At 38.0% G+C, this 24,944-nt stretch overlaps 1 protein-coding gene across 1 annotated transcript in view; it reads right to left on the reverse strand.

The window, feature by feature from the left end:
- LOC310951498 (protein diaphanous homolog 3-like) overlaps positions 1 to 24,944 on the reverse strand; it is a 176,826-nt gene that overhangs the window by 114,068 nt on the left and 37,814 nt on the right. Inside the window, exons 10-17 of the mRNA XM_083919754.1 lie at positions 21,865 to 21,975; positions 20,910 to 21,028; positions 20,569 to 20,685; positions 17,000 to 17,118; positions 16,839 to 16,903; positions 15,859 to 15,963; positions 13,738 to 14,061; positions 10,157 to 10,271 (exon numbers count right to left, since the gene is read on the reverse strand). Of these exons, the coding sequence (XP_083775880.1) occupies positions 10,157 to 10,271; positions 13,738 to 14,061; positions 15,859 to 15,963; positions 16,839 to 16,903; positions 17,000 to 17,118; positions 20,569 to 20,685; positions 20,910 to 21,028; positions 21,865 to 21,975 (1,075 nt within the window). The remainder of the gene's footprint in view (positions 1 to 10,156; positions 10,272 to 13,737; positions 14,062 to 15,858; positions 15,964 to 16,838; positions 16,904 to 16,999; positions 17,119 to 20,568; positions 20,686 to 20,909; positions 21,029 to 21,864; positions 21,976 to 24,944) is intronic.

Below are 24,944 nucleotides of genomic sequence, written 5' to 3' on the forward strand. Positions count from 1 at the left end.
CAGAGAGCATCTAGCATAAACTAAACAAAAAAGGTTTAAGAAGTTTTAACTACAATTTTTTCATTCAAACATTCATCATGTAAACACTTCACTACCTGAAAATTAATAAATATGTATTTATCAATTTTAAGAAAAAATATGAAGACAACTCCTCGCCGAATATTGATCCAACATGTGCGTTAACATGTTCTAACATTTTATAAGGAAAACTCCTCACTTGTTATTTTCTAAGACAATTAATAGTTGATAGCACAAGGAAAAATCATAAAGAATTATTAGGAGGCTGCATCTTATAAACTGTATAAAAAAGCATTAGAATACACATACAATATGCTATCTATACTGTATGTTGTTCAGCTGGATGTTTATTTCTTGGAGCATTTATAGGCTTTAATTATAAGTAGAGAGATGATAGAAAATGCAGGAGACAGATGCAATAAAGCCATTAAAACCCATCATTAATTTGATTCTGCCCTCTCAGTCAATAAAGGCTGGTTATAGATCACAATAGAGTAGTTTAGTGTGTAAAAAGGTTTTAATTAAATATTTTAAAAAAACACCCACAGCATGGTAAGGTTCACTTTGATAGTTGTGTAGTAAGAACATCTCAGAAGTTGGGTATTTTTTATTTTTAGATTTTAAAATTGTAATTTAATGTTTTCACTGATTTTAAAATGAAAAAAAAAAACATATGACCTGTGCCACAACAATGATCACAATAAAAGTGGGATTTCCATTAGAGTCGAATACCTGGTATAAGGCGGGTCTCCCTAGCCGAAATGCTCCTAAATTGAATGTCAGCGACTCCTAAAGGCCGTATGACCTGGCTGGTTGCTCACTGGCTATAACTCTAAGAGGATGTGATGTATGTAGTACTCGACGCCACACAACACGCAACATTTTTAAAAGCCGGCGAAGTAGAGAGAAGATTATTTTATCCCGCGGTCTGAACGCAGAAATTTATCTGTCCACGTGTTTGTTAAAATGAGTGCCAGGGTTGGATTCCGACTTGCGGCCCTTTGCTGATCTTTGCCACCTCTCTCATTTTCCTGTCAACCTCCAACTGACCTGCCTAAATAAAGGCACAAAAGGCCAAAAAACCGATTACTGATTACTGCATTCTGTTTGCTCAGATGACCCGTGACGGGAAATATGAAACCATACACTCACGTTTAGTACCGCAAACTACAGCTGTCTGCTCAGAGTTAATTCCCCAACGCACGCAGGCAGGCAGGCACGCACGCACGCACGCACGCACGCACTCTGAATGTCAAACAGATTATTCAAACTGCAACTATTCTGTATTTCTCACTTGGAGAAATAAGTGCCGCAGTGCTGTTCTGCGTCGATCCTAACCCATTCAGAGTGATATGTCACCTCCGGAGTCTGCAACAACCCTCTGGGGTCTTTCTTTGGTAATGGTGACACCCCGATTGAGAGCAGCCGCATTTTACCTAAATAGAAACGCGCCTAAAGGTTATACTTGTGACTTGGACAGCCTGCTGTGATAGAGGATGGCATTGTATTACAACTCTACAGCACTGATGCACATTGTGGAAAGAATATGTAGTTGCCACTAATTGGCAAAGAAAGCCAGAGTCATTAAATATATTATATTTTACCCAATGGAGACTTTGATTGCCTGTACCACTTTTTATGGCAATCCATCCAACAGATATTTTAATTAAAAAAAACAAAGACAGGGAGTCACTTAAGTCAGTCTGTCCAGAGATTCAATTTTTTACTTTAAAGCCACCTGTTGGTGGCACTGGAGTAAATGTCAAGGGATCACCAAAGTCATCAGGATTAATCCTCCGGGAACCATCAATGACTGTACAAGTGCCATTGTATTCCACCAAGTAGTTGTAAATGGTTATTATTTGTGATTATTTAACCACTTCTTTATTAGTAATCAGCTATAGTGAAAATACCAATAATACACTCCACAGTGTCCTTCCTATTCATTAGAATAATAAAAGGAGCTGTACTCCGAATTCTGATAGAAAAAGCATGTATTGCCTCCACACAAAAAAAACATGTGATTGTTAAATTTCTGAATGTTACGCACAGCTCCTCAAACTAAGTTGTTATATAGATAGTAGTGTTTCTTCTAACATTTTTTTTTTCAGCAGCAAAGCAGGCCAACAACAACAAATGATCATGGGTTTTTTTCCAGCAAACATGCATCTGTCTGATGCAAACTTAAGTTTGATAGTGTTTGTTCATGCGCGTATGTGTTAATGAAAAGAGCACTTGAGTGAGCTTGCACACCCAAATAGCTATTTGTACACAGGAAGGGTGTCATAATTAACAACAAGGGAAGAGTACTTTTCTTTCTATGAGCGAGAAAATAGAAAATGAACACCATTTTTCCTAAGGCAATGTACAATCCTATCTGACCACCAGCATTGATTTACTGTAGCAGGTCACAATTAGACTTGATATATATTCCCTATCTCTCCTGCAGTATGTACTAAAGCAGTGTGTTTGCATGTGTTATTGTGTGAATGAACATTGGTGCTTGTTTATGTACATGACAGTAAAAGGCATCTGATTGATTATGTAACTTTGCTTACTTTTTACCTGATGAGAAAAGATAGCCTTGATCGGCTTGTCATTAAAATATGAGTGGCTGCTCCCACGGTTCACCTTAAAGTAGCCACTCGAGGGACTGATAAAATGTATGTTTTCGAGAAAAATAAAACACAAAAAAATGAAAACGAAAATTGGACTTGCTGAGCTGTCATTTGTGTTAGATTTCCATCTCTAAATGTCGTTTTTTTTTTTTAAACCCAAGCTGTTGCAGAGGTTTACAAAACTCAGCATTCCCCACTAAAAGGATCTGTCTTACTAAGCCTAATTGAAATGTGAGCTGCATATAAATGTCTTTCATGATTAGAATTGTAATGGTTAAAGAAAATCGAACCAGGGAAACCAAATGTGCTGTACTGCTTCTCAACATTAAATGGATGTTTTGCTGAGCATGTTCACAGGACACGGTTATATCTAAAACAAATTGGTACCATGCAATAATTCCAAAGCTGTACTTTTCCTGATATCCTAATTTTTTGTCTTTATGATTGAAAACCAACACATGAAATTTCACCCATTTGTATGCTATCTTGCAAGTAATAAAAACTGGGCAACTGTGGTGCAGAAGGTAGAGCGGATGTGCTTTAAACCATGAAATTTGAGGTTTGCTAATTCCCTTAGCATTCCTCAAGCGCTTTTCAACTGCTCACTGCTCCTTAGGATGGGTTAAAAGCAGAAGTCAAATTCCACTGCATTGGTCTAATAATTGTGTGACCACTGATCAATAAAGTTTTAATTTTTTAACATAGACACTTATTGGAGACATAAAGCTTTCAGCACCTCTAGAATAATAATTTTTTCTCCTTGAATAGATGTAGAGGTATTTGATACTCATCCTTCAAGCTGAAATACAAGCAGCTAATGGGTTCAAACACACAACAATACAGTGACTAGAATAATTTTAGGTGTAGTCAAGCTCTGAAATCTAATCAAAAAAGAGCCATGATATGGGGAAATTAGGGCCCATTGTACGACTTCTAGAGAATTGTTCTAGTTCAGAGCAAATACCTTTAGTATAGAACATTTAGTTGACCTTCGATGCTGAACAGAAATACTTCCACAGTTTCATAGCTTGGTGGGAAATTGCAAAGACCCATTACCTCTTTGTAGAGTTGAAGGTCTGGCTGTACTAAGGTAGTACAAAAAAAACATAATAAGAGTTGAATGAGAACAAGTCTGTATTCAGGTGATATGTTGAGGGGAGTTTACTGGGACACAATTACTATAAAGCCGAAAACAACAAAAGAGAGGTTGATAAAGTGGTCCACAAACAGACAGGAAACTCACAGAGAAAATAAAGTAAAGGTGTATCTCACTCTGGATTAAAATGTCTCTCTATTTGTAGGTGTAAGATGTCAGGCACTATTACAATAAAGAACCTGAACAAAAAATACCTGAATTTTAGTGGAACTTTTTTTGCTATCGTTTCAGATTAGGCTTTGACTACGAACTGTGATATTTGAATATAATTGGAATATTTTTTTTTTTTAAAGAATATTTGAATGAATATTAGGCAGCCATTAATATTAAAACTTGTTATGGATATTATCTTAGGTAAATGTGTTTGCTTGTAAACGTTTTCAATTCAGATTCCGAGGCTTTTTCACGCCTGGTGAAGTTGTGAATAACAAGCTCATTAGCAAGGCTTTTCTTGGCCATCAGGCTCCTGTAGGTGACGTTAGCGTCAGTCGAGAATGGAGGTGTTCACTCAGCATTGAAAAAATGATGCTCATTATCTGGGCAACATTCTCTAACAGCATTAAAGTGAATTGGTTTTAATTTAAAATTAAAACATGAGATGACTTACTCTGTGCTCAAAGTGATGCTCGGAGCTCCAGTGGATGTAGCAGAATCGCCGAAGTACACAAATAATACCAGGATAACATGCTTTTGTTCATTGGTTGTTGCATTAAATCTTACCCAGATACAATAGTGCTATTTTCCGATTGGCTTTTGTTTAATCCCGTTCTCTTTTTTTTTGATTGGCTGACCGCTGGCTGGCAGCTCTTGATTGCTGCCGATTCTACAGCTAGAGCTACGCTGCTGCAGGGAGCCAGAGACTTTTTGGGCGCTGTAGCATATTATAAATTGTTTTTCGGCGTGAGAAATACAATGTGTGGCAGGTTTGCGTGACCAAAGACTGAAAAGAGTGACTGTCACGCTCACAGTGTGTCACTTGAGAGGGCTGTACTTTTGATTTAAAACAATCTTCGAATATGATTTTTAGGCAAAAGCCACAGACCTATTTCAGATGTACTTAGAAAGCAATTTACAGCCAAAATTGAATGATCTATGAGGCTCTTTCCGGGCCCAGTAATTAAGGGTTATTTTTGTCCAAGTAAATAAAAGGAACTGATCTTGCCCATCAGTTATTTTTCACCTGAAAAATTTAGGAGGAACATTATAAGTAAAGAACAAACCATGCAAAATAGTCTGTCAAAGAAAAGTTACCCTGAAAGGAAGTAATGCATGTTATTGTGAATGTGAAAAAGGCAAGCAAAAACAATAGGAGAAATATTCTACCTTGAAAAAAGGCTCTTGGAATGCAACCTTTTAAATGCTTACACAATAATCAACACCCACAATTCCCAGTCCATTCTAGGTTGCTTCTTTTTACCCCCTCAACATACAAAATTAGATGTTGATTCGCCTGTGCTGAAGAAAGGCCTGAAGCAGACTTAGAATTGTGTCAGTCCAATCCAATTTGCCTGTTTAATACAAATTTTTATTTTTTTCATTTAGACTATCAAGCAACGCTTTCCTTAACTATGAGATTCTTCAACAGGTCTCTGTCTTCTCCAAGCTAATGTGGGCCAACTGCGCTAACGAAGGGTCACAAATGCGGAGAATTTTTTTTTTTTTTTTTTTTACATAATTTAAATACAAAATACAAATAACTGTATTCTGTTATACTTACAGTTTGAATTGGTGTATTCAGAATGAAGTTTCTTTCTTAAAAAAAGATAACTATAGGATTACTTCACTGCACAACGCAGGTTGCAATGTGCAGATGCAGGTGGCATTATGCGTGCATGTATGCTGCAAATCAATGTGACAGAGCACTTTCCACATAACACTATATGACAATGGCAGAGAAGAACATGAATGACCAGGAGGAGGAAGAGGACAAAAATGGCTTTTGGGCATTGAAATAAAGAAAACAGTTTACCTACACACCTGGTAAAGAAGGTCGTAACATCAAAGTGTAGTGCATTACACTTTGATGTTACCATAAACAAAGCTGCTTTCTGTGGGTTCATGAAGTGCATGATTGCATCCTGTATTGTTCTCAATGCAATTTACATTTAATGCATATTTAAAGCATGTTTTTGCTTCGTTATCCACCTGCATGTTACAACAGGACTGTTGGGGTGGCCGGTGCCTCAGTGGTTAGAGGGTTCGACTCCGACCTGCGGCCCTTTGATGCATGCACCCCCCCCCCCTCGCCCCATTTCCCATCTCTCCTATAAAATAAAAGGCTTGAAAAAAAAATCTTATTAAATAAACCAAAAAAAAAAAAAACAGGAATGTTGCACTTTAATTTCCCTAGTTTCTGAGCTGTGGGAATTAATAAAAGGTTGTAACCGCACAACTTTTGTATTGTTTTGGCTGAACATCCACACTGAGGCGGCGTAACTTCTGAACACGAGCCCCAGAGTGGATAGATCTGAAAAGCCCCCCTTGTGTACATCAAATATGAATATACTTTGTTAAATGATGACGTCATCGCCCTACCTCTGGGCCTGCCTTACACCTCTAACCCTACGGCATCACATGAAAACAAAAAGTGTCTGCGCAGTGCTGCTGCGTAAAGGAGAGACGGGGAGAGATGGACCTCACAACCGTAGAGTGGGATTACTCTGAGCGGCATTTATGGGAATAAATTAGGCCAACCATATATTTCTCCCTTTTCCCTGATGATCTGAATAAACGCAAAATATTTCACTTGTCGCTTTTTATAAATAGTTGCTAAGGAGGTCTGAAAAGTGTGACAGTAACTGCAGAGTGATACGTGCTTTCACATCACCATTGTTTCCAAAACACTTCACAAGTCTCCAATAACACTAGAAAAAGTCGCTAGATTTGTCGCCAAGAGGATTTGGAAAGTCGCCAGATTTAGCAAGAAAGTGGCAGTGTTCGTATACAATGTCTCTGTATCTTCTTCTCCGTTGTTGGTGTATTTCTGTGGCAGAATTACAGCGCCACATACCGGCCTGGCATTTGTACTACATCGATTTGAGTCCATTTCACTGGTTTCTTGTGGACGCAAATATTCTTTGAGCCGAGGCCGCATGAACGGAAAACTTTTTAAGAGTAACAGGGTTTAAAAAGATAGTTTGCGATCATGTGGAAGTACCCGTATAATAAAGGCTAAAAACAAAACAAAAAAACTGAATTTTTATTTACACTTATTAAGCCAAGGTCTGTCAAAAATACAACAGTGGTGGTCTTGGACAAACTGTTCCAAGTCCTCATCCAAACTCAGCATTTTGTGTACAGGATGGCAGGGATTATTGTAGAAAACAACAGCAAGGGGCACAAACCTCACAAAAAAATAAGGAAGTTTCAAGGGAAAGAAATTAATATTTAATAAGAAAACTGGAGTGAATGCTGTTTCATACTGTGTCCTTTTTAATGTTTAATGCTGATCCAGATGCTGCTGAGCTTAAGTGAGATGAAACATGATGCTACATGGCTGAGTTAATAAGATGACACACAGCAGCAGGAGCAACTGGGTTCAATAGCTCAACCCACCAGTCTTGCTGCTACACAACCTCCACTGGGACGGGACGTTTCCTCCCATTGAAAATGGAATCAAATCATGAGAAAGGTTTGATTTAGTTAAATGTTGAAATCCTCCTCCTTCCCTATGATGTGTGTTTCAATAATCCTGTAAAATAAAATACTTTGTGTGAACGTGTGCAGGCTCTGGCTCATTATCATATACACTATATAAAGGAAGCGCCTCCACTTCTTCCTGTTGTAAAATAATCAAGCAAAGATATTCCGGATACGGAAGTTGCCATCTTGACATTTTGCAACTAGAGTCTGCACGGTAGTGATTGGGTGGTATCCAAGTCCCACCTATGCACCTGCCCGACCAATCGTGAGTCAATCACACCTTTCAATCATGATGTTTCAAGCTGTTTTATAGCATTAATCATCACATTCAAAAAAGAGGGGAGACACGGTGGTGTGGTGGTCAGCACTGTCGCATCACAACAAGAGGGTGTCTCCCAGTGTCTGCGTGGGTTTTCTCCGGGGTTCTCCGGTTTCCTCCCACAATCCAAAGACATGCACGTGTTAGGTCAATTGATGACTCTAAATTGTGAATGGTTGTCTGTCTCTGTTCGTCTCTATGTGCCCTGTGATATACTGGCGTCCTGTCCAGGGTGTATGCCGCCTTCACCTCAATTTTGAGTTTGAGTAAATCACTATTTAAGGAGTATAAATACATCAATCTCTTAGTCTGGTTCAGTACTGTGTACACAACCACAATCATGAGAAAGACTGCTGACTTGACAGTTGTCCAGAAGACACTCACAGGGAGAGTAAGCCACAGCAGGTTATTGCTGAAAGGGCTGGCTATTCGCAGAGTGTTGTATCAAAGCATATTCATGTAAAGTTGACTGGAAAGTAAAAGTGTGGTAGGAAAAGGCGCACAAGCAACTACTAGTAAGGGGTTTGCTGACCATGGTATTACTATGCAAGATTGGCCAGCCAACTCCTGAACCCTCCTGACTTGAACCCCTATGGGGTATTGTCAAGAGGAAGAAGAGAGACACCAGATCCAACAATACAGACGAGCTGAAGGCCGCGATCAAAGCAACCTGGGTTTCCTTTTTTTCGATTGATCTTATGAAATATCATAATCTTTTTAAATACTGGACTTTTGATTTCATAAACTGTTAGTCTTAATCATCAAAATAAAATAAAAATTAATATTTCAAGCCTCATTAAAACAAAAAAGGCTTGAAATATTAATTTAATGTGTAATAAATTTAGAATATATGGAAGTTTCATTGAATGAAAATTACAGGGAAAAATGAACTCTTCCACAATATTCAATTTCCTTTAAATGCACCCGTATATACAGTTGATCGTCATTACCCTAAAAGAGAAGTACAATTGTCATCTCCTTTGTCCTCTCCAGAGAACACTTGACTATCTGTATACTTGTTTGATATTTAGATAGCCTCCATTATTCAACACCTTGACACTGGGGAACAAGGGTGTACTGGTGTGTATGGGGTCTTGTGCGCTTTGAAATAAGCAGTATAGAGCTGCGACAGGTAGATAACACCTGGATGAATAATTCAAATTGGCACAAGCTAGCTGAGTCAGTGACAAGACAAGAAAGAAAACATAAGACATGTGAATAAATCATCAGAGAAGGGACTAATAGACCACGCACAAGAGAGGACAAGACTGATAACATCTCATGCTACCGTCTGCTCGAGCTTTAATCATTCCAACAACCTTGTACATGAATATTCCAGATCTTGCCAGCCATACTGAAGTTTGAGAATGTAACTGTATGGTGTCTTATCCTACAGCCTTACCACTGGGAAAAGACAAAATAGCCCACCAAAATCCAAAACAGCATGGAAACCTTGGGGATACAGCTAGGATTGGTGACTGCCAATTAATCTTAGAGACCGTACTAAAATTGTGAAACAAGGGGGAAAGACTTGACATGGGAGACACTACAGTGTTTATTTAGATAGACAGGCATTATTTAATATAGCTGTGCATCATTACCCCATAAGATATAAATATTATAATAGATATAAAGATATTATGTATGCATATTTGACTGCCTGGGTAATACTATATTGCTGTTAAATATTGTAAGTTTTTGGCAATTTTTGATTTTGTTCCATATTTTCCAAACCGTATATTTCAATAACACATCAGGGATGGTATTGGCCAAGGACACTTTTAAATGTATGAGGCATTGAAAAGAAATCATCATTCTAGTTCATTTAGTTTTAACAAGACCTCCATCTATGCTTAGGCAGAGGAAATTGGACCAAATCAAACTCCAACATATAAGTTAAGACTTCTGCCATGCGTATCTCACTATCCATTCACTGAAAGTGATAAAAAAGCAGTTTGTTTGCTAACAGTAGCCTAAAGGGTTGGTATAAGCACTCACACACTTCCACTCACAATTACTCCCAAGCAGAGATGCATGCACACTACATGCATGCCCCAAAAACAGAAACGCATCCACATTTTTTCTCGTTTTACCCTAGCACCGCACTCAACTTTTAAGCCAAATAGAGGAGCCAGAAAGTGGGGAAAGGAAGATGGTAGAGAAAGTGAAGTGGAGGGAAAAAGAGTAGCTGCTGAGTAGTAACATTCTTTATGAAATAATATATGTAGGAACAGTTTTTCGAAAGGTCACTAAAAGTAAAGCTCATTGTTTTAGAAATATACCTGTAAGATGTTATAATAAGTTAAAACATAAAATAACAAAGTAATCTCAGAACACAAGTGCAGCAGTCAGGCAGATGGACATTACATAAATTAGATACAAAAAATGGAGTTAGAGTCTGACCTGTTCTTTGTGAACAAAAAGTGAGAGCAACTCTGCAGAGTAATTCTGGTTTTGCGTATTGGTTCTCATCAGCCCGCACCCAGAAACAGCTCTCTGACATTTCCTGTGGACGAATCTGAAAACAAACATCCAAAGTTCAGCACATTTTGTTATGGTTTAATATTTTACAGATTATAAAAGCAAGAGAGGGAAATGTCAGTGTAAAGAAAACACATCATTTGAATCCGATATTATTCATGTATTAAAGCTATAAAAGACAATTCCAAATTAACTTTCCAAACAATAGTCCTACCAGTTCCCAAAGTAAATATATGATACAACTGTTAATCTGCCAATAAAAGTAAATATGTAGAATTACATTCTTTTTAACAGGTTGCACAGTAACTGCACTATGCTCAACTTACTATATATTAAGCACACCCTTTTTTCCTTTTCTTTCCTGCACACTAACAGACACAACCCCCCAAAATTACATTTTCTATATGAAATAACCTAATGGTATTGCTATTGCCATTGTATACTCCAGTGTGAATTTAATACTTGAAAAATGAAATATAGAGTATTTTTTTCATTGTATAAAGAATGTTAGTACTAAATGAGGATACCTGTTTCAAGTGAAATAATGAAAATAAATTCTAGGACTGACTGTGTTTCGATGCATGCACACAAATAGTGTGACTTAAAAATGTGCGACAATATGATTTCATCAGGATACCATTTAATTTAATGATGATGAATTATCATATTGAGTTATTGCCCATGCCTAAATATCATTGCATATTTTGGCATCATTTAAAATGTCACTCACTACTCTCTAAAACTGGCTTAGCCATTCTGCAAGAGTTGAAAGTTTGACGTCTAATTAGCAAAAAAGTTTGAGAACAGTTTTGTCCCAAACATAACCATATGTGGTGGTCTCATACAGCTGTGCAATAAGACAGGTCTTCCTTGTGTCATTTTGAAATTTTAAACATATGGCTTAGTTTGCTGAACACCTGTACCGATGTACATCAGAGATTAAATTATTAATAAAACCACAAACTATTACTTGATGCTGTGAACTTATATTGCTCTGCAGAGAACAACATCTGCAGAAGGGCAGCTGAGGCTGCTCTGACAACAGCATCTGATCATCTGTTATTTTCAATTATAACTTGCTTGGCACAGAGGTAGGAAGTTGTTGTTTAATTCTTAGAAAAACATCTGTACTGTTCAGGTGCTGCCAATGAACATCAGAAACAAAGAGCACAGAAAAGGGCCACTAGAAATACCTGGCCTAAATTTTCAGTTTTAGCCACAAAAGTTTAATGATAATTTTCAATCCTACATTGATCTTCACAGGTCAAAATGTTTTAAAAAAGCTCTATAATGGCAGGTGTGGTTAATGCCAGAAAAGGATGACAAACCATCTAGGAAACAACCTAAAATTAACATTGTTGTACAGAGAAAAAAGAAAATCAAAATTAATCTACATACATAAATTAGGTTCTACACTCTTCTAAAAAAGTTATCTGGCCAAAATATGTGTGTCAAGTTCTACAAAAACACACACATATTTAATTTAATTTTTTAACAGTTCCGTTTATTATGGAAGCCCTGAAAGGCTAGGTGAAAGTTTATCTCCAATGTAGGAGATATTATCTAAAACCAGAAAAAAAAAAATTCACCTTGCCTTTCAGGGCTTCCAAAGTTCATGATGTAAAAAAAAATAAAATAAAAAAATAATAATTTTTTTCTTATTTTGCCTGCACCTTACATCTGCTTGTTTTTCATTGTGAATTCATTAGGTGCATATTACTGTTTTGTTGATACGACTAAACTGGCCGATTTCGATTTGGAGAGAGAGAGAGAGAGAGAGAGAGAGAGAGAGAGAGAGAGAGAGAGAGAGAGAGAGAGAGAGAGAGAGAGAGAGAGAGAGAGAGAGAGAGAGAGAGAGAGAGAGAGAGAGAGAGAGAGAGAGAGAGAGAGAGAGAGAGAGAGAGAGAGAGAGAGAGAGAGAGAGAGATAGAGAGAGAGAGTTTGTGTTGTGTGTTGGAGGCAATCCATGCAATTTACCATGATTAAGTTTACTATTCAAACAATTCAAAGTTGAATGAATTAGAGATCGATATTATCAGGAAGGGTAAGTTGCTTACTTCCCGTCTACCGTAACAACAAGCAACGTACAAAACGCGACTGACACATTTACTCAAACAAAACTATAAAGACTGATCAGGTTGGTGATGTTGTTTTTTCATTCATGAAAAACTAAACATATAGGCATTCACGAGGACAGCTAACGTTAAGCATTCTCCTCCTGTTTATCCATCACTACAGCAACCGCCCTCCTTAAACCCGAACCGTCTGCTTTGGGCTCAGATGCTGAATCATCGCTGTTGTGGTATAACAGTTCAAGTTAACAGTGTACACATTGCTCATTTTTGGTTTCTTTTTTAAATGTGAAACGATCCTCTGCCTTTTCCGGATACAGTGGTGTGCATCTGCAAAAACGGTCCGTGTGGAACAATGAACCCTGTGCTGAACACGCGGCATAACGCACGAGATAGGAATTAAACCAATCTAGGCAGAGATTTTGCCTCGATGTATTTTTGTTATCTAATAACTCGATTCATTTTTCAGCCCTAGTGGTAACCTAAAGCAGAGGTGTGTTTGTTTGTGTTTGAGTGTGCACGTGTGTGTGTGTGTGTGTGTGTGTGTGTGTGTGTGTGTGTGTGTGTGTGTGTGTGTGTGTGTGTGTGTGTGTGTGTGTGTGTGTGTGTGTGTGTGTGTGTGTGTTCAAACAGGTTTCAAAGACAAATACATCTACTTAGAAAATGAATTATAGATAGATATTATCAACTCTCTCTTTTGTTTACCGCAACAACAATCAACGCACAAAACGCGACTGAGACATTTCCTCAAAGAAAACTATAAAGACTGATCAGGTAGGTAACGTTATTTTTAACATTGTCATGAAAACTAAGGACAGCCACGCATTTTCTTCCTGTTTTTAACATCAGCAGTCACTACGGCAACCACGGACGCACTCGCCAGTTAACAGGGTGACTCCTTAAACCGAAACAGCGGCCCTCTGTGAAGTGGCGTTAACAACGGGATGCTTTCAGCTCAGATGCTGAATCATCGATGACGTTGCACCTTGTTAGCCTCTTTTTTTAAGTGTGAAATGATCCCAAACTTTAGACATTCTCTTCCTTGCCCGGACTGTGTTGGTGTGCATCCGCAAAAAGCGGTCCATATGGAACAATGATCCCTGCCCTGAGCCGGCCACATAACGCACGAGATAGAAATTTAACAAATCCTTGGGGCAGAGTTTTTGCCTCGAGGATTTTTTGTAATCGAGTAACTCCAGTCACTCGAGTAATTGTTTCACCCCTAATATAAATATATAATATAAATACATAATCCAGCAAAGTGGGAAAAACTCTATAGAAATATGTATGTCTTGAGATAGAAGATACATCCCTGAAATGTAATACAATCCAATATACTGAAATAGCCTAAATTTGTGAAGCTGTAAGTGTTAAATGTTGTTCACTTTATCAGTGAGGTGTTGATAATAGAAATGCCTTGCAGTGTTTTACCTTGGACCAGTTGAGGCGCTTCATGGAGGTCTCAGGCTTGAAATCCTTCTTAGGTCTGAGGCCATAAGGCAGTGCATGGTGGGTTGGGGAACCTAGACCACCCCCAAATCCCAGAGGAGGTGGAGGGGGGGCACCAAATGGAGGAGGCATTCCAGGTGGTGGAGGTGGGGCAGGACATCCAGGTAAAGGAGGCGGAGGAGGCGGAGGAGGGGGAGCTGGCATCCCAGGTGACGGCACAGGCGGTGGAGCCCCAGACAGGATTGCAGAGGAAGATGATGCATGTCCAACATGGGCAGAGGACAGACCCACGGGTACAGCTCCAAACTGGAAAGGCAGGGGGAAAAAATAATGATGTGGGGACATATGAATAAAATACAAGCAATGCATGTTATGCAAAGTGTGACAGCTGAAGTTTTTTGCTCCAGACTCTGAACAATTACATAAAAAATGCATATGGTAGCGTAAAATTAAAGAAATGGTCTTGTAACAACAATGTTTTCCAATTAAATCCCCTGAACAAAGAGTTTCCCTGGAGCTAGGCACTTAAATACAGGGCAGACTTTATTTTTTTTAGGATTATCTAATCACCAAATCTCAATCACCACATCCCAGTTTATTATACTAACAAACATTGTCTGTGTAGCCAAAGCATAATATATGGTGACTTAAGGCTCCAGAGAACTCCACAAACATCCCAAACTATTAAAAACAAATTATGGAGTCATACTGTTGTACTGGTGATGAAACTTGTTACTAAAATAAAGTAATTATTAATTTTGGTCTCCTTTGGGAAAAAAATAACAACAAAAACAATTACAGTGTGTGTGTGTGTGTAACTGACTGTACTGTAAAATCGATCCATCCAGGTAAATTCAGTATTAATGATCATAGTCCTTCAACTGGACAGTAGTGTGAACCCCTTTTTTTTATAATGTAAGATCTAAATCTTGAATTGAATAAATAATCTAGATTTTACTTTAAATAGCCTTTCACGTCATTTATTGAGATAAAAAGATTTAAATATCATAACTTGGAATTTGACTCCATTACAGAATATGTTGCTACAATATATGCTACACACTATTTGCAGAGTGTGTAGCAGTGCTCAAGAAACCCTTCCCCAGATAAATAAAATGAATTGTAATAAATTGTCAAATTGTGGAAATTGCAAGGAAAAAGTGAGATAATGAAAAATGAATGAAACTGAAGGGGAAAAATAGAAGTAGATGAACTGCAGAACCTTCCAAGTGTGTAGTATAGTATGATTTGGATACCATCTCAACCATCCAGAAGAGGCCAAAGGCTCATGAACAATCCAGATTCTGTACAGAACCTACCCACAATTATTTCTTTCCCCCAAAGCTAAAAATCAAATGTTTTAACCGGGCTACAAAGTTTCGTAAATTGTATCATACAGAGAAAATGGCTTATTGATCCATGCACCATTTTAGATTAAAGTCTCACGCTAAAGGTCAGCCCTGGGCCCTTACTCTGCCACTGTCCCTAGAGGGAAGAACTCCTTTGCTGAATTACCAAGTGTGCAAGAGTGTGCGTTAGTGAGAGTTGGACTGACAAAGACACAGATGAACAAAGACAGCCAGACAAAATGTGTGTGTGTGCATTTGTACCCGCACTGGTTAAATGTACCGCCGTCATTTGAACCAAGGTACTATTTGAGTATAAATTCTGTGTTTGCTCACTCAAATTGGAAAATTATCTGGAATATAAAAAGGAAGTTCCCCTCTCCTTTCTGTGTGTGTAGTTATCTTGCAGTGCCAGGACGTGGGAGCAACTCTCTGGAGAGTTATGGGGGTTGAAGAGAGGCCCAGTAGTGAGGTTGAAGGGGGTTGTCAGAATAAATTGCTTTTAGAACAATTTCCTCTTATGGGATAAAAATCAGAGATGGCCAATGGAGGACTGGTCAGCGTTCTCATTAGACTTAGTGTCAGCTAGCCAGTAGAGCCTTCATGTCAGCCCAAAATGCAGGCTCCAGTGGATAAAACCCTGCATCCCCATCCTACACACCAACATAACAAGAACACCTCACAATGGAAAGTAAAAAAAAGAAAACTGAATTGCAATGAAAGGAATTCAATGAAAACAAAGATACAGGTACTTTACCTGGGACCTGAAGGCCTGAAGCTCTGCTTGGAGTTCAACTATTTTTTCATCACATTTAACCAGCTGAGCTTGTGCCTCCTGTCTGCTTAGAAACTCCTCGTCAAACTAAAGAGAAACACAAATCCAAATAACACAAAAGCATGTGCTGATATTAGATCAATGTAACTATGAATTAACATTAATTAATTGTTTAAACCTTTTTGTTTATATGTACAACATTCATTTTACCTTGATTACATTCATGTAATGATTAAATATGAACTTTTTGTCAAACACCCATTCATTAATAAAACCTTACCGTACACATGCCAATCAGTGCCCATCCTCCTAATCAGGATCTAACAACTGCTGATTCCCTGACTTAAATTAATCAAGGTCACCAATCCATTATACTGCAAACATTTCACAAGTGTGTATTATTTTTGCTAAAAATGTATTGCAGTAATATACATTTGCAAACTTCTATTGTATTTATCATCTCTGCTACATCACTGTTGTCCAACTGAAAAACTAGAGCATATGCTCAGTTGTTATTGACAACAGTCTTTACTTTGTAAAACAAAACTGTTTGGTTTCCTTGATTGACATAGTTAAGGTCATCAGTCTGATTATTTTTTATAGTAAGATGTCATATCCTGCGATGCTCACTTTAAAAAGGACCTACTGTTTTGTTTTTGGAAAAAAATATGAGAGCATTATAAAGTCATTTTGTGCTACATTATGACTACAAATGTACAGCATGTTTGGTTCTCAAGTTAATGCTGTAACCCTTGATTATTTTTATAACATAAGCCCGCAGGAATTGTCAATGTCGTGTTTACTTTAGGTTTTTAATGTTTTGTTATCAAAACAGATGGTTTTTTTTAATAGAACAAATTAAAATGATTGCCTGTATGCTTTAGTGGGCTTTGTTTTGGCTTGGTGATGTAGTGGAAATGTAGTGGGATAAAAATCGAAGTTGTTATTTTGTCGATACGTGCCTTCTGTGCCAGCTCTGAAGCTCTTTGTTCATACTCATCAGTTCGAGCTTTATCCACACAAACCTCTGAAAACAAAAAAAACAGATTAAACAAATCAAAATGATGCATGTCTTATTGAAAAATCTCTAACGCAAATCAATTGCCAAGAGTGTATGACTTGCCTAAGAGATGGCTGAAGTCCATATCCAGTCGCTTACGGTAACTGAAGTCTGGGTCAGTGCCACTACGGTGGAGCACAATTTGAGACACACACTCCTCAATGATCTTAAAGTACTGGGGCCTGAGAGTTAGGACAATTTGGACAATAAAGTCAAAAGAGACAGGGAGAAAAAGATAGTGGAGAGGAAAAAGTGTATTTCATTTGATTTAATATTTAATTTCATACTTTTAGTCCGTCATGTGTATGCATATTTACAAGAGCTGTTATCTGGACACATTCAGGTGAGAGAAACTGAACTGTCAGCAGAAAAAGAAATGTTGGTGAAAACGTAGCACATGTATGCCTGTGCAACAAATCATTGGAATGTTATTGCATAATAGATAGAGCTTCTAAAGATTGCAGGGGGCTCCAAGTTGGGGGCTACTTACCATCATGATATATTATTCAGTAAGGTGCAATTTAAACCAGCTGACAGAGCATCACAATGCATTTTACCTTTTAAACAATGCATTTTACCTTTTAACAACAACATTAACACTGTTGGCATAAGAATTGGAATTCTCACACATCTTTTTCCAACACCAAACCCAAACTCCGACAGTACGATGGTAGAAAAGGGAAATGAACAACAAAAAAGCAAAAGCAAAACATTTAACAAAATAAAAACGATGAGGCTGAACAGATGACAGACGATGAACATAGACTGTGTTCCCAGTAAACAGATGTACATACGTATTAGGGCTGCACAATTAATGAAATATTAATTGTGATTATGACTTTGGCTTCCCACGATTAAATAAACATGACCCTTTGCAATATTGAAATGTAAAATGTGTGCTCCACTCGTGGAAACTTCCGTTCAATATCAAATCAAGCATTTCCTAAACAGCCAGCCACCAGGGGGCGATCAACATGTTTTGGCTTCACTTTTTGAGAGAGGCTGCTGCATCCTAACCCTGCAGTGGCAGCCTGTGAAAAACTTTCCGGAATATTGCGGTAGCAGTCCAGAGAGTATTATACCACAGAGAGCAGACGGGCAAAAGAGTTAGTCCATTTTGGAACAATTTTAAATATTTTGTTTTAAGGAGATACACTGAATTCAAGTGAAGTATTTTAAGTCTTACTATAATGCAAACATTTGTAAATAGCAAGAATGCAGCACATTAAATGTAAAGATGCAATAAAAATATTTAGTCCCTAAAATTAATGAATAATTGTGACAAATTGTGACCTTCACAAGTTAAGGGTCTTTAGGTTTCTTTAGAATTACTAAAACTTTAAAAATGTATACATCACTTACACATTAAAATATGAACAATTTTGATGGCACTGAACAATGGGAATACTGTGCTGAGGCGTTGCAGCTAAATTGCTTCAAATGGTTGTTGAATGCATTTAATACAGAATAACAATGGGGCATGCCAGAATAAGAAAGGAGATATTATAATGCAACAACAGATGACATGTAACGCTGGGAGCCAGAGTGCTATTGCAAGTTAAAGGGAAGTCCCTTTTTGATCTGCTCATTATCTTACAACTATGCCGCTGAGAGTCCAAATCCCTTCTACACCAGATCATTAACTTATACTTTGAGGCTTACAACAGCAATAAATCAGGGACACTTATTCCACCTCTTCCTAAAAAGACATGATCTGATAGTATGAGTACCATGTCTATGATTTGATGGTTGGAATCATTGTCTGAACAAGATGGAAATATTGACAATCAAATGGAATAAAGCATGTTGTCAGTCAAGCTGCTGGTGTTCCTTTCATTACGCTGTGACATTGGGAGCCCTGTGTAAAAGGGGAATATATATGCTACATCAAGGATACCAAGAATTAAATAACTAAAGATCACTACACCGGTAATTCAGGAGAGATGCAGTGCATTAGATGATCACATTCAATATAATGGCTTACGTGGCAATGGTGGAAATTTATTATATCAAGGACACAAACTGCCTGAGGAAAACTTGCAAATGTATTCTGAAAAATACTTGAAGCCAACTAAAGAGTGTGAAGAGCTACACACATGGTTTAAGAATGAGGGAGGAATATGCAATGATCTACACTATTTAACCATGTGTTTATATGTACCATAACACATACTATGTTTAATTGTCACATTTTTGATAATCCCTTTATACATATATACAGTGTGTACAATAATGTGTTCTAGTGATTTGCCCTTAGGATAACAGTCCTCACTTGATTGTGAAGAACAAATGCAAATCAAAACTGAAAAACAAAAGTCATGGCTAACCTCAGCTCCAATACTTACTGTTTCAAGTGTAAAAAATGTTGTTTTGAATGCATACATGTTTTCTAAGGCCTTGTCCACACGTACACTGTTATTTTTGTAAACAGGGTTTTTTATTCTAGTATTCGTCCAAATAAAAACGCAAAAACACATTGAAGCGCTGTCAAGAGCATGTCAAACAACAGGCCGCTCATTTTATCCCTAACTGGCCAATCAGACAAAGACGAAGATGTTGTCCAATCTTGAGCCTGAAAAAAATGCTATTACCGCTGGGTAGCTGCAATGGAACATCAATCGCTCCGTAGCTTATTTTGACATGAATGTATTTTGGTTACCATGGTTATCTTGGTTATTTGGTAACAACGAGTTCAGTGGGGTTGCTGGAATGTAAACGCCCATTTCTATTTATTCCTTTCGCACGTGTTGAAAACACCGAGATGGACGAAGAACAGCTGATTCATGAGGTTGAAACGAGGAGTTATCCATAAGAGATCTCCTCATTTTACCACAAAACCTAAATAAATGTGTTATAGCCAAACAGGGCCGGATAACATTCTCAAGGGCATATATAACAGCTTGTTCCACACATTCTGTTTATAAGCTTGGACAAAGAGCATCAATGTGACGCTTGCGTGCTGTTACGACATGGTCTAATGCTGGTATTGCTTACAAAATAGATTGCAGCAATGTTGCCAGTCCTAACACCACTGTTAACATTTCATAATTATTTCTAATGAAGAACTAGCTAACTAAACAGACAGAGCAAGTGTAAGACACTTTAGGTGGGGATTTTAGTGGGAGAGAACTGCAGGTGATGTATTTTATATTCTTCAGATTAGAGCTGCATCTTTTGATCAAACTAACTCACACCCAGCTGTGAGTGAACCAACATAAAATACGCCTTTGAAAAGTACCATTAATAGGAGATGAGAAATACTCTGGAGCCATGGTTGCTGTAGATGGGCTGGAGATGAAAGAGACAACATTCTCTTTGTTAGCCAATGTCATTGAGAGGGTTTAAGGCAGAAGTGAGACCTCCACAAAACATAAGCTCTTCACCAGTGTACATCTTTACCAGTGTTCAAAAGCTGCTTAGACCTTTGCTCGTGTGTACAGTTATGCTATGTGTCAGTCACCATTGTTATCACACAGACCATGAATTATATAACGAAGAGCTCTGGTCTATAACAGCAATAAGAGAGATAATGAATAGAGTTGATTAAAAAACAATACAAATCATAGAAAGTCAGAAAATAATAAGTAAAAAAACTGCGTGTGAGTGTGTGTGTGTGTGTGTTTGATTTTTACCTGACCAAGTAGTCATTACGTATAAGCATCAGGTGCTGCAGTATGGAGAGGAAATAGGGCTCTGCACTGCTGTCCTTCACCATGCTCTGCACAATACTGAATACATCTCCCACATCAGTGCAGAGAGTCAAGGATGTAAACTAAAACACTGCATTATCACATAAAAAAGAAGAATATACTGGGGAAAAAAGAATACAATTAAAAAAAGAAAGAAAGCATTTTCTTTATTTAGAAATAACTGGGCTTAGCTGAATGTTTCAAATGAATGTATGTTAGCAACATTTACAAGAAAAAGACGCAGAATTGTTTCATTCTTCTGTTTGCTATAATGACAAGGATATTCCAGCTCACTCTTGATGTCTTCCAGCCTATGAGAGAACTCGATCATATCCTCTTCTTTGTGCTCCTCAAATACCTTTAGCTGAATGTCAAGGGCCTCATTCCTGATGGTTATCAGTTGCTGCAGATGGATTGAGGTAAACGAAGAAAAGGTAAAACAGATTAAAGGGGTAAAGAATTAAGCAAAACAAATCAGAGAGAGAGAGAGAGAGAGAGGGAGAGAGAGAGAGAGAGAGAGAGAGAGAGAGAGAGAGAGGAGAGAGAGAGAGAGAGAGAGAGAGAGAGAGAGAGAGAGAGAGAGAGAGAGAGAGAGAGAGAGAGAGAGAGAGAGAGAGGAGAGAGAGAGAGAGAGAGAGAGAGAGAGAGAGAGAGAGAGAGAGGAGAGAGAGAGAGAGAGAGAGAGAGAGAGAGAGAGAGAGAGAGAGAGAGAGAGAGAGAGAGAGAGAGAGAGAGAGAGAGAGAGAGAGAGAGGAGAGAGAGAGAGAGAGAGAGAGAGAGAGAGAGAGAGAGAGAGAGGAGAGAGAGAGAGAGAGAGAGAGACTGAAGACCCTCTCTGATATGGGCACCAAAAGGGAAGCATCAAGCTCAAGTAAAGACAAGAAGCTCATTGGAAAGACTATTACTCATCATGATAAAAAGGTGTGGGGACCTGCTCCTTAGTATAATTTATTTGTTTTCTTGGCAGCTACAGCAACAGTGTTTACAACAGATAAACATGTTAGGTAGATGGTATGAAAGCTAATATAAAGATTATTTACCAAGGCACTAGAAACTTCATTGGTTCTGGGTGCTGGCACAGACAGAGGACGTGCAAACTCTCTTCTGTGTTTCATAAATTATTTGCTGGAGCAAATCTACAATATTTCACTGAAATGGACAACTCATTTAAATATTAATACAAGGTGAGTGTGTGTTTATATCGTGTGTGTGTGTGTGTGTGTGTGTGCGCACGCTTACCGGCAATATCTCTTTCAGGCCACAGCGCATAAATTCATTTCTGATGTGCAGCCTGAAGTCCAGCTCATCAGGGGATGTTACTAGTGCATTGATGAGCTGCATGCATGCCACCTGCAACATGAAGGGTACACAACACAAAGAGAGAGAGAGAGAGAGAGAGAGAGAGAGAGAGAGAGAGAGAGAGAGAGAGAGAGAGAGAGAGAGAGAATGAGAGAGGGAATCAGAGAAAAAGATAACTGACTTCTTCCAGAAGTTGATGAAAAGCATGCCGGCATGCATTCCAAATGAGTTATGTCCCTTGGAAGCAGAGGACCATAACTAATGCATGTCTATTTTCTCCAGTCACCAACTTGGGTGGGGGGGGGGGGGGGGTGGTTTTAATATTAATGCAACAACTGGAGACCCATACACAAAAACTAAGTCAATTTCAGGGCAAACTTGCTCTTTTGGAAGCCCTTTTTCACTCCCCCATGAATTTGTCTTACTGAACAGGGACCCCTGCATCCTGTGACTCTTCAACTAGCTGGGCAAACAGACAAAAAAATCAATTATTGATCAGTAAAGCAACCCACTCATGTATGAAAAGAGGGTATGGCAATGCTAGAACCAAGGAAGGATATTCAGATGTCTCCAGGTTCACTGTCGATTTGATAGCAATCACCTATTTTTGTCATAGTCTTCCAAGTAAAATTTTAATATTGTAATACAGATAGGCCTGTAAATATTCTCATTTGTCCAGGCCATCGTTATCCGCAAAGACATTTAAGTCAAAAGCGACTGGACTTGGTTGTTTGTCTAGGAAGAGGTTTCACCTCTCATCCAAGAGGCTTCATTAGTTAATTTACACATCTGCCCAGGCTGGGACTGGTCTAAATGTTTGTTATGGAGATCCAGTTATTTAACCTCGAGTGAGGGCGTTCACAAGGCTGATGATGTCACTGGAACCCTTTTTGCTCCAAGTGCCAACAACAGTCGTTGGAGTGACAATTGTTGGTGGGAAGTTGGTTTCAACTTCGTTAGTGCTCCACTGGGTTATAACGACGGTCATTGGCGTCACAGGAGGCTTTTGGAGGATAATACAGATAGGTAGCATTACAAAGGGTCACAAAACCTTTGTCTTTACATGTTACTATGTGCAATGGCAGTCACGAAAACAATACCACTGTTAAATTTCAACATCATAACAATTATTTAAATGATTTCCTACCGTAAGCATACACATTCTTTGGTTCCAGTATACACAAATTCATTTTAAGTTGAATCAATGACTAGAGAGTTGAAACTTGCTGGAGACACATAATCAATAACAAAGAGACAAAGGGGAAGTAAAAAAGATCACTGCAATGCTTAAATCATTTTCATAAGTAAAACATCATAATATAGATGCTATGTTAGAATCTCAAGTCTATCATTTGATTCCAGCTCATCATATATTTTAATAATTAATATGTAAATTAGCCTAAGCTTTGTCCTAAGAAAAAAGTCAATTACAAACAGGTAAAGACACTCAGACCTTAAAAATTTGGCCATCTTTTTTACGTATTCTGTAAATGCACACTTTTACAGAGCCAAAGGCTGCCAGGGGAGACTGTGTTTAAGTGTAGTCAAGTAGGACAGAGAGCTTTTGGCCACATAGTGCCATGGATAGGATAACACTATCTGTACTTTAATAATGCATGGGGTTAAAAGGAAACTGTGCTATGTATGAGAAGTAGGAAGTCATAACAAGATATCAATTCCTTTCTTCGCTATTTTCCTCTAGTACTGCTTCCACCCTCTTCAAGTGTTTCTCTTTTGCACATGTCAAAGGTAGTTACAGCTAACTGAATGCTACAGAAAATGCTACAGAGGGGCAAAGAAGATACTTTCTTTTAATTAAGTTTAACATTGGTCATTTAGATGAGTAAATGAAACAACCAAAAGAGCAAATGGTAATGCATTCTAGAGTTTTATGCTTATCTTGTGAGTATGTGTGTTTTAGATATTGGATGAATGATCGCTGTCTTCACATCCCTCAGCTCCCAATTAAAAACAACATACTTTAATCATGACTTGCATTATTGTGACACAAACCGATGTCTCGTCCCTGTTTAAAGCAGCCCATATGCAATATCTCTGGTTTATGTATCAGCAGGGAGAGGATACATCCAGGGGTTGCGTTACTTTCTCATCATAAAGATTCTGTCTCAATCTATTATTATCCGTCATTTTAATTTTTTAATGATATTGAGATATATTTAGTTTTCATACATTCATTCATTCATTTTCATTTTTTAATAATGAAGATATTCAGAACAAGCTTATAGATTATGCATTCATAAGGCATGGAGAGAAAAGATGAAAGAGACACCAACCAAGCGGTCACTAGTCATGTTAACACCCCACGAAGGAGATGAATGATTTTTCACAGCAATGACTGGGGAGGACACTAAACACTGCGACCAAAAATGTAGCCTAAGTTATCAGTATCATTTTCTTGTCCTTCCATTCCATCACAATTATTGGGCTTTTTGAAAAAAACTCTGGACATTCTGCTGTAACTCGTGCACAGTTGCTGCAGAATTATGAGCACTGCTGCTAAAATTTACACGACCATTAATATTCGCGGCTCTCGTGTTTGACCATAAAAAGTATTAATAGAAGACTGGCTTTTTTTTTCACATTTGTAGAGCAGAACTCTGTGGTATTCATGTTAAATAGTCTGCCTGTAGCTTCTCCACACACATGCACAGAGCAGAGAAGACCGGTGAAGTGGAGACAAGGTTATAGACTAGGCACTGAGTAATACAAGAATAAAATGAATAAATAAATAAAAACAAGCAATATATAAATGCTCCTCTGTTACCATATATTGTATAGTATGGAAAGTATTGAAGCCATAAAAAAGCAACCTAAAGCTGCACAGATGAAACAACAGGGAAGGAAAACAACTATGTGTTGGTGTGTGTTCAGTGATTAATTTCTATTTCTAATTTAGTAACAAGAAAAATGATCCTATTTTGTGTGCCAAGGACTTTTTTTTGACATGGTATCGGTAAAAGTACCAGTGGTGATTTTTTTTTATATATTAATATCGCATC

The sequence above is a fragment of the Echiichthys vipera genome (assembly GCF_963691815.1).
Source record: "Echiichthys vipera genome assembly, chromosome: 1".
NCBI lineage: Eukaryota > Metazoa > Chordata > Actinopteri > Perciformes > Trachinidae > Echiichthys > Echiichthys vipera.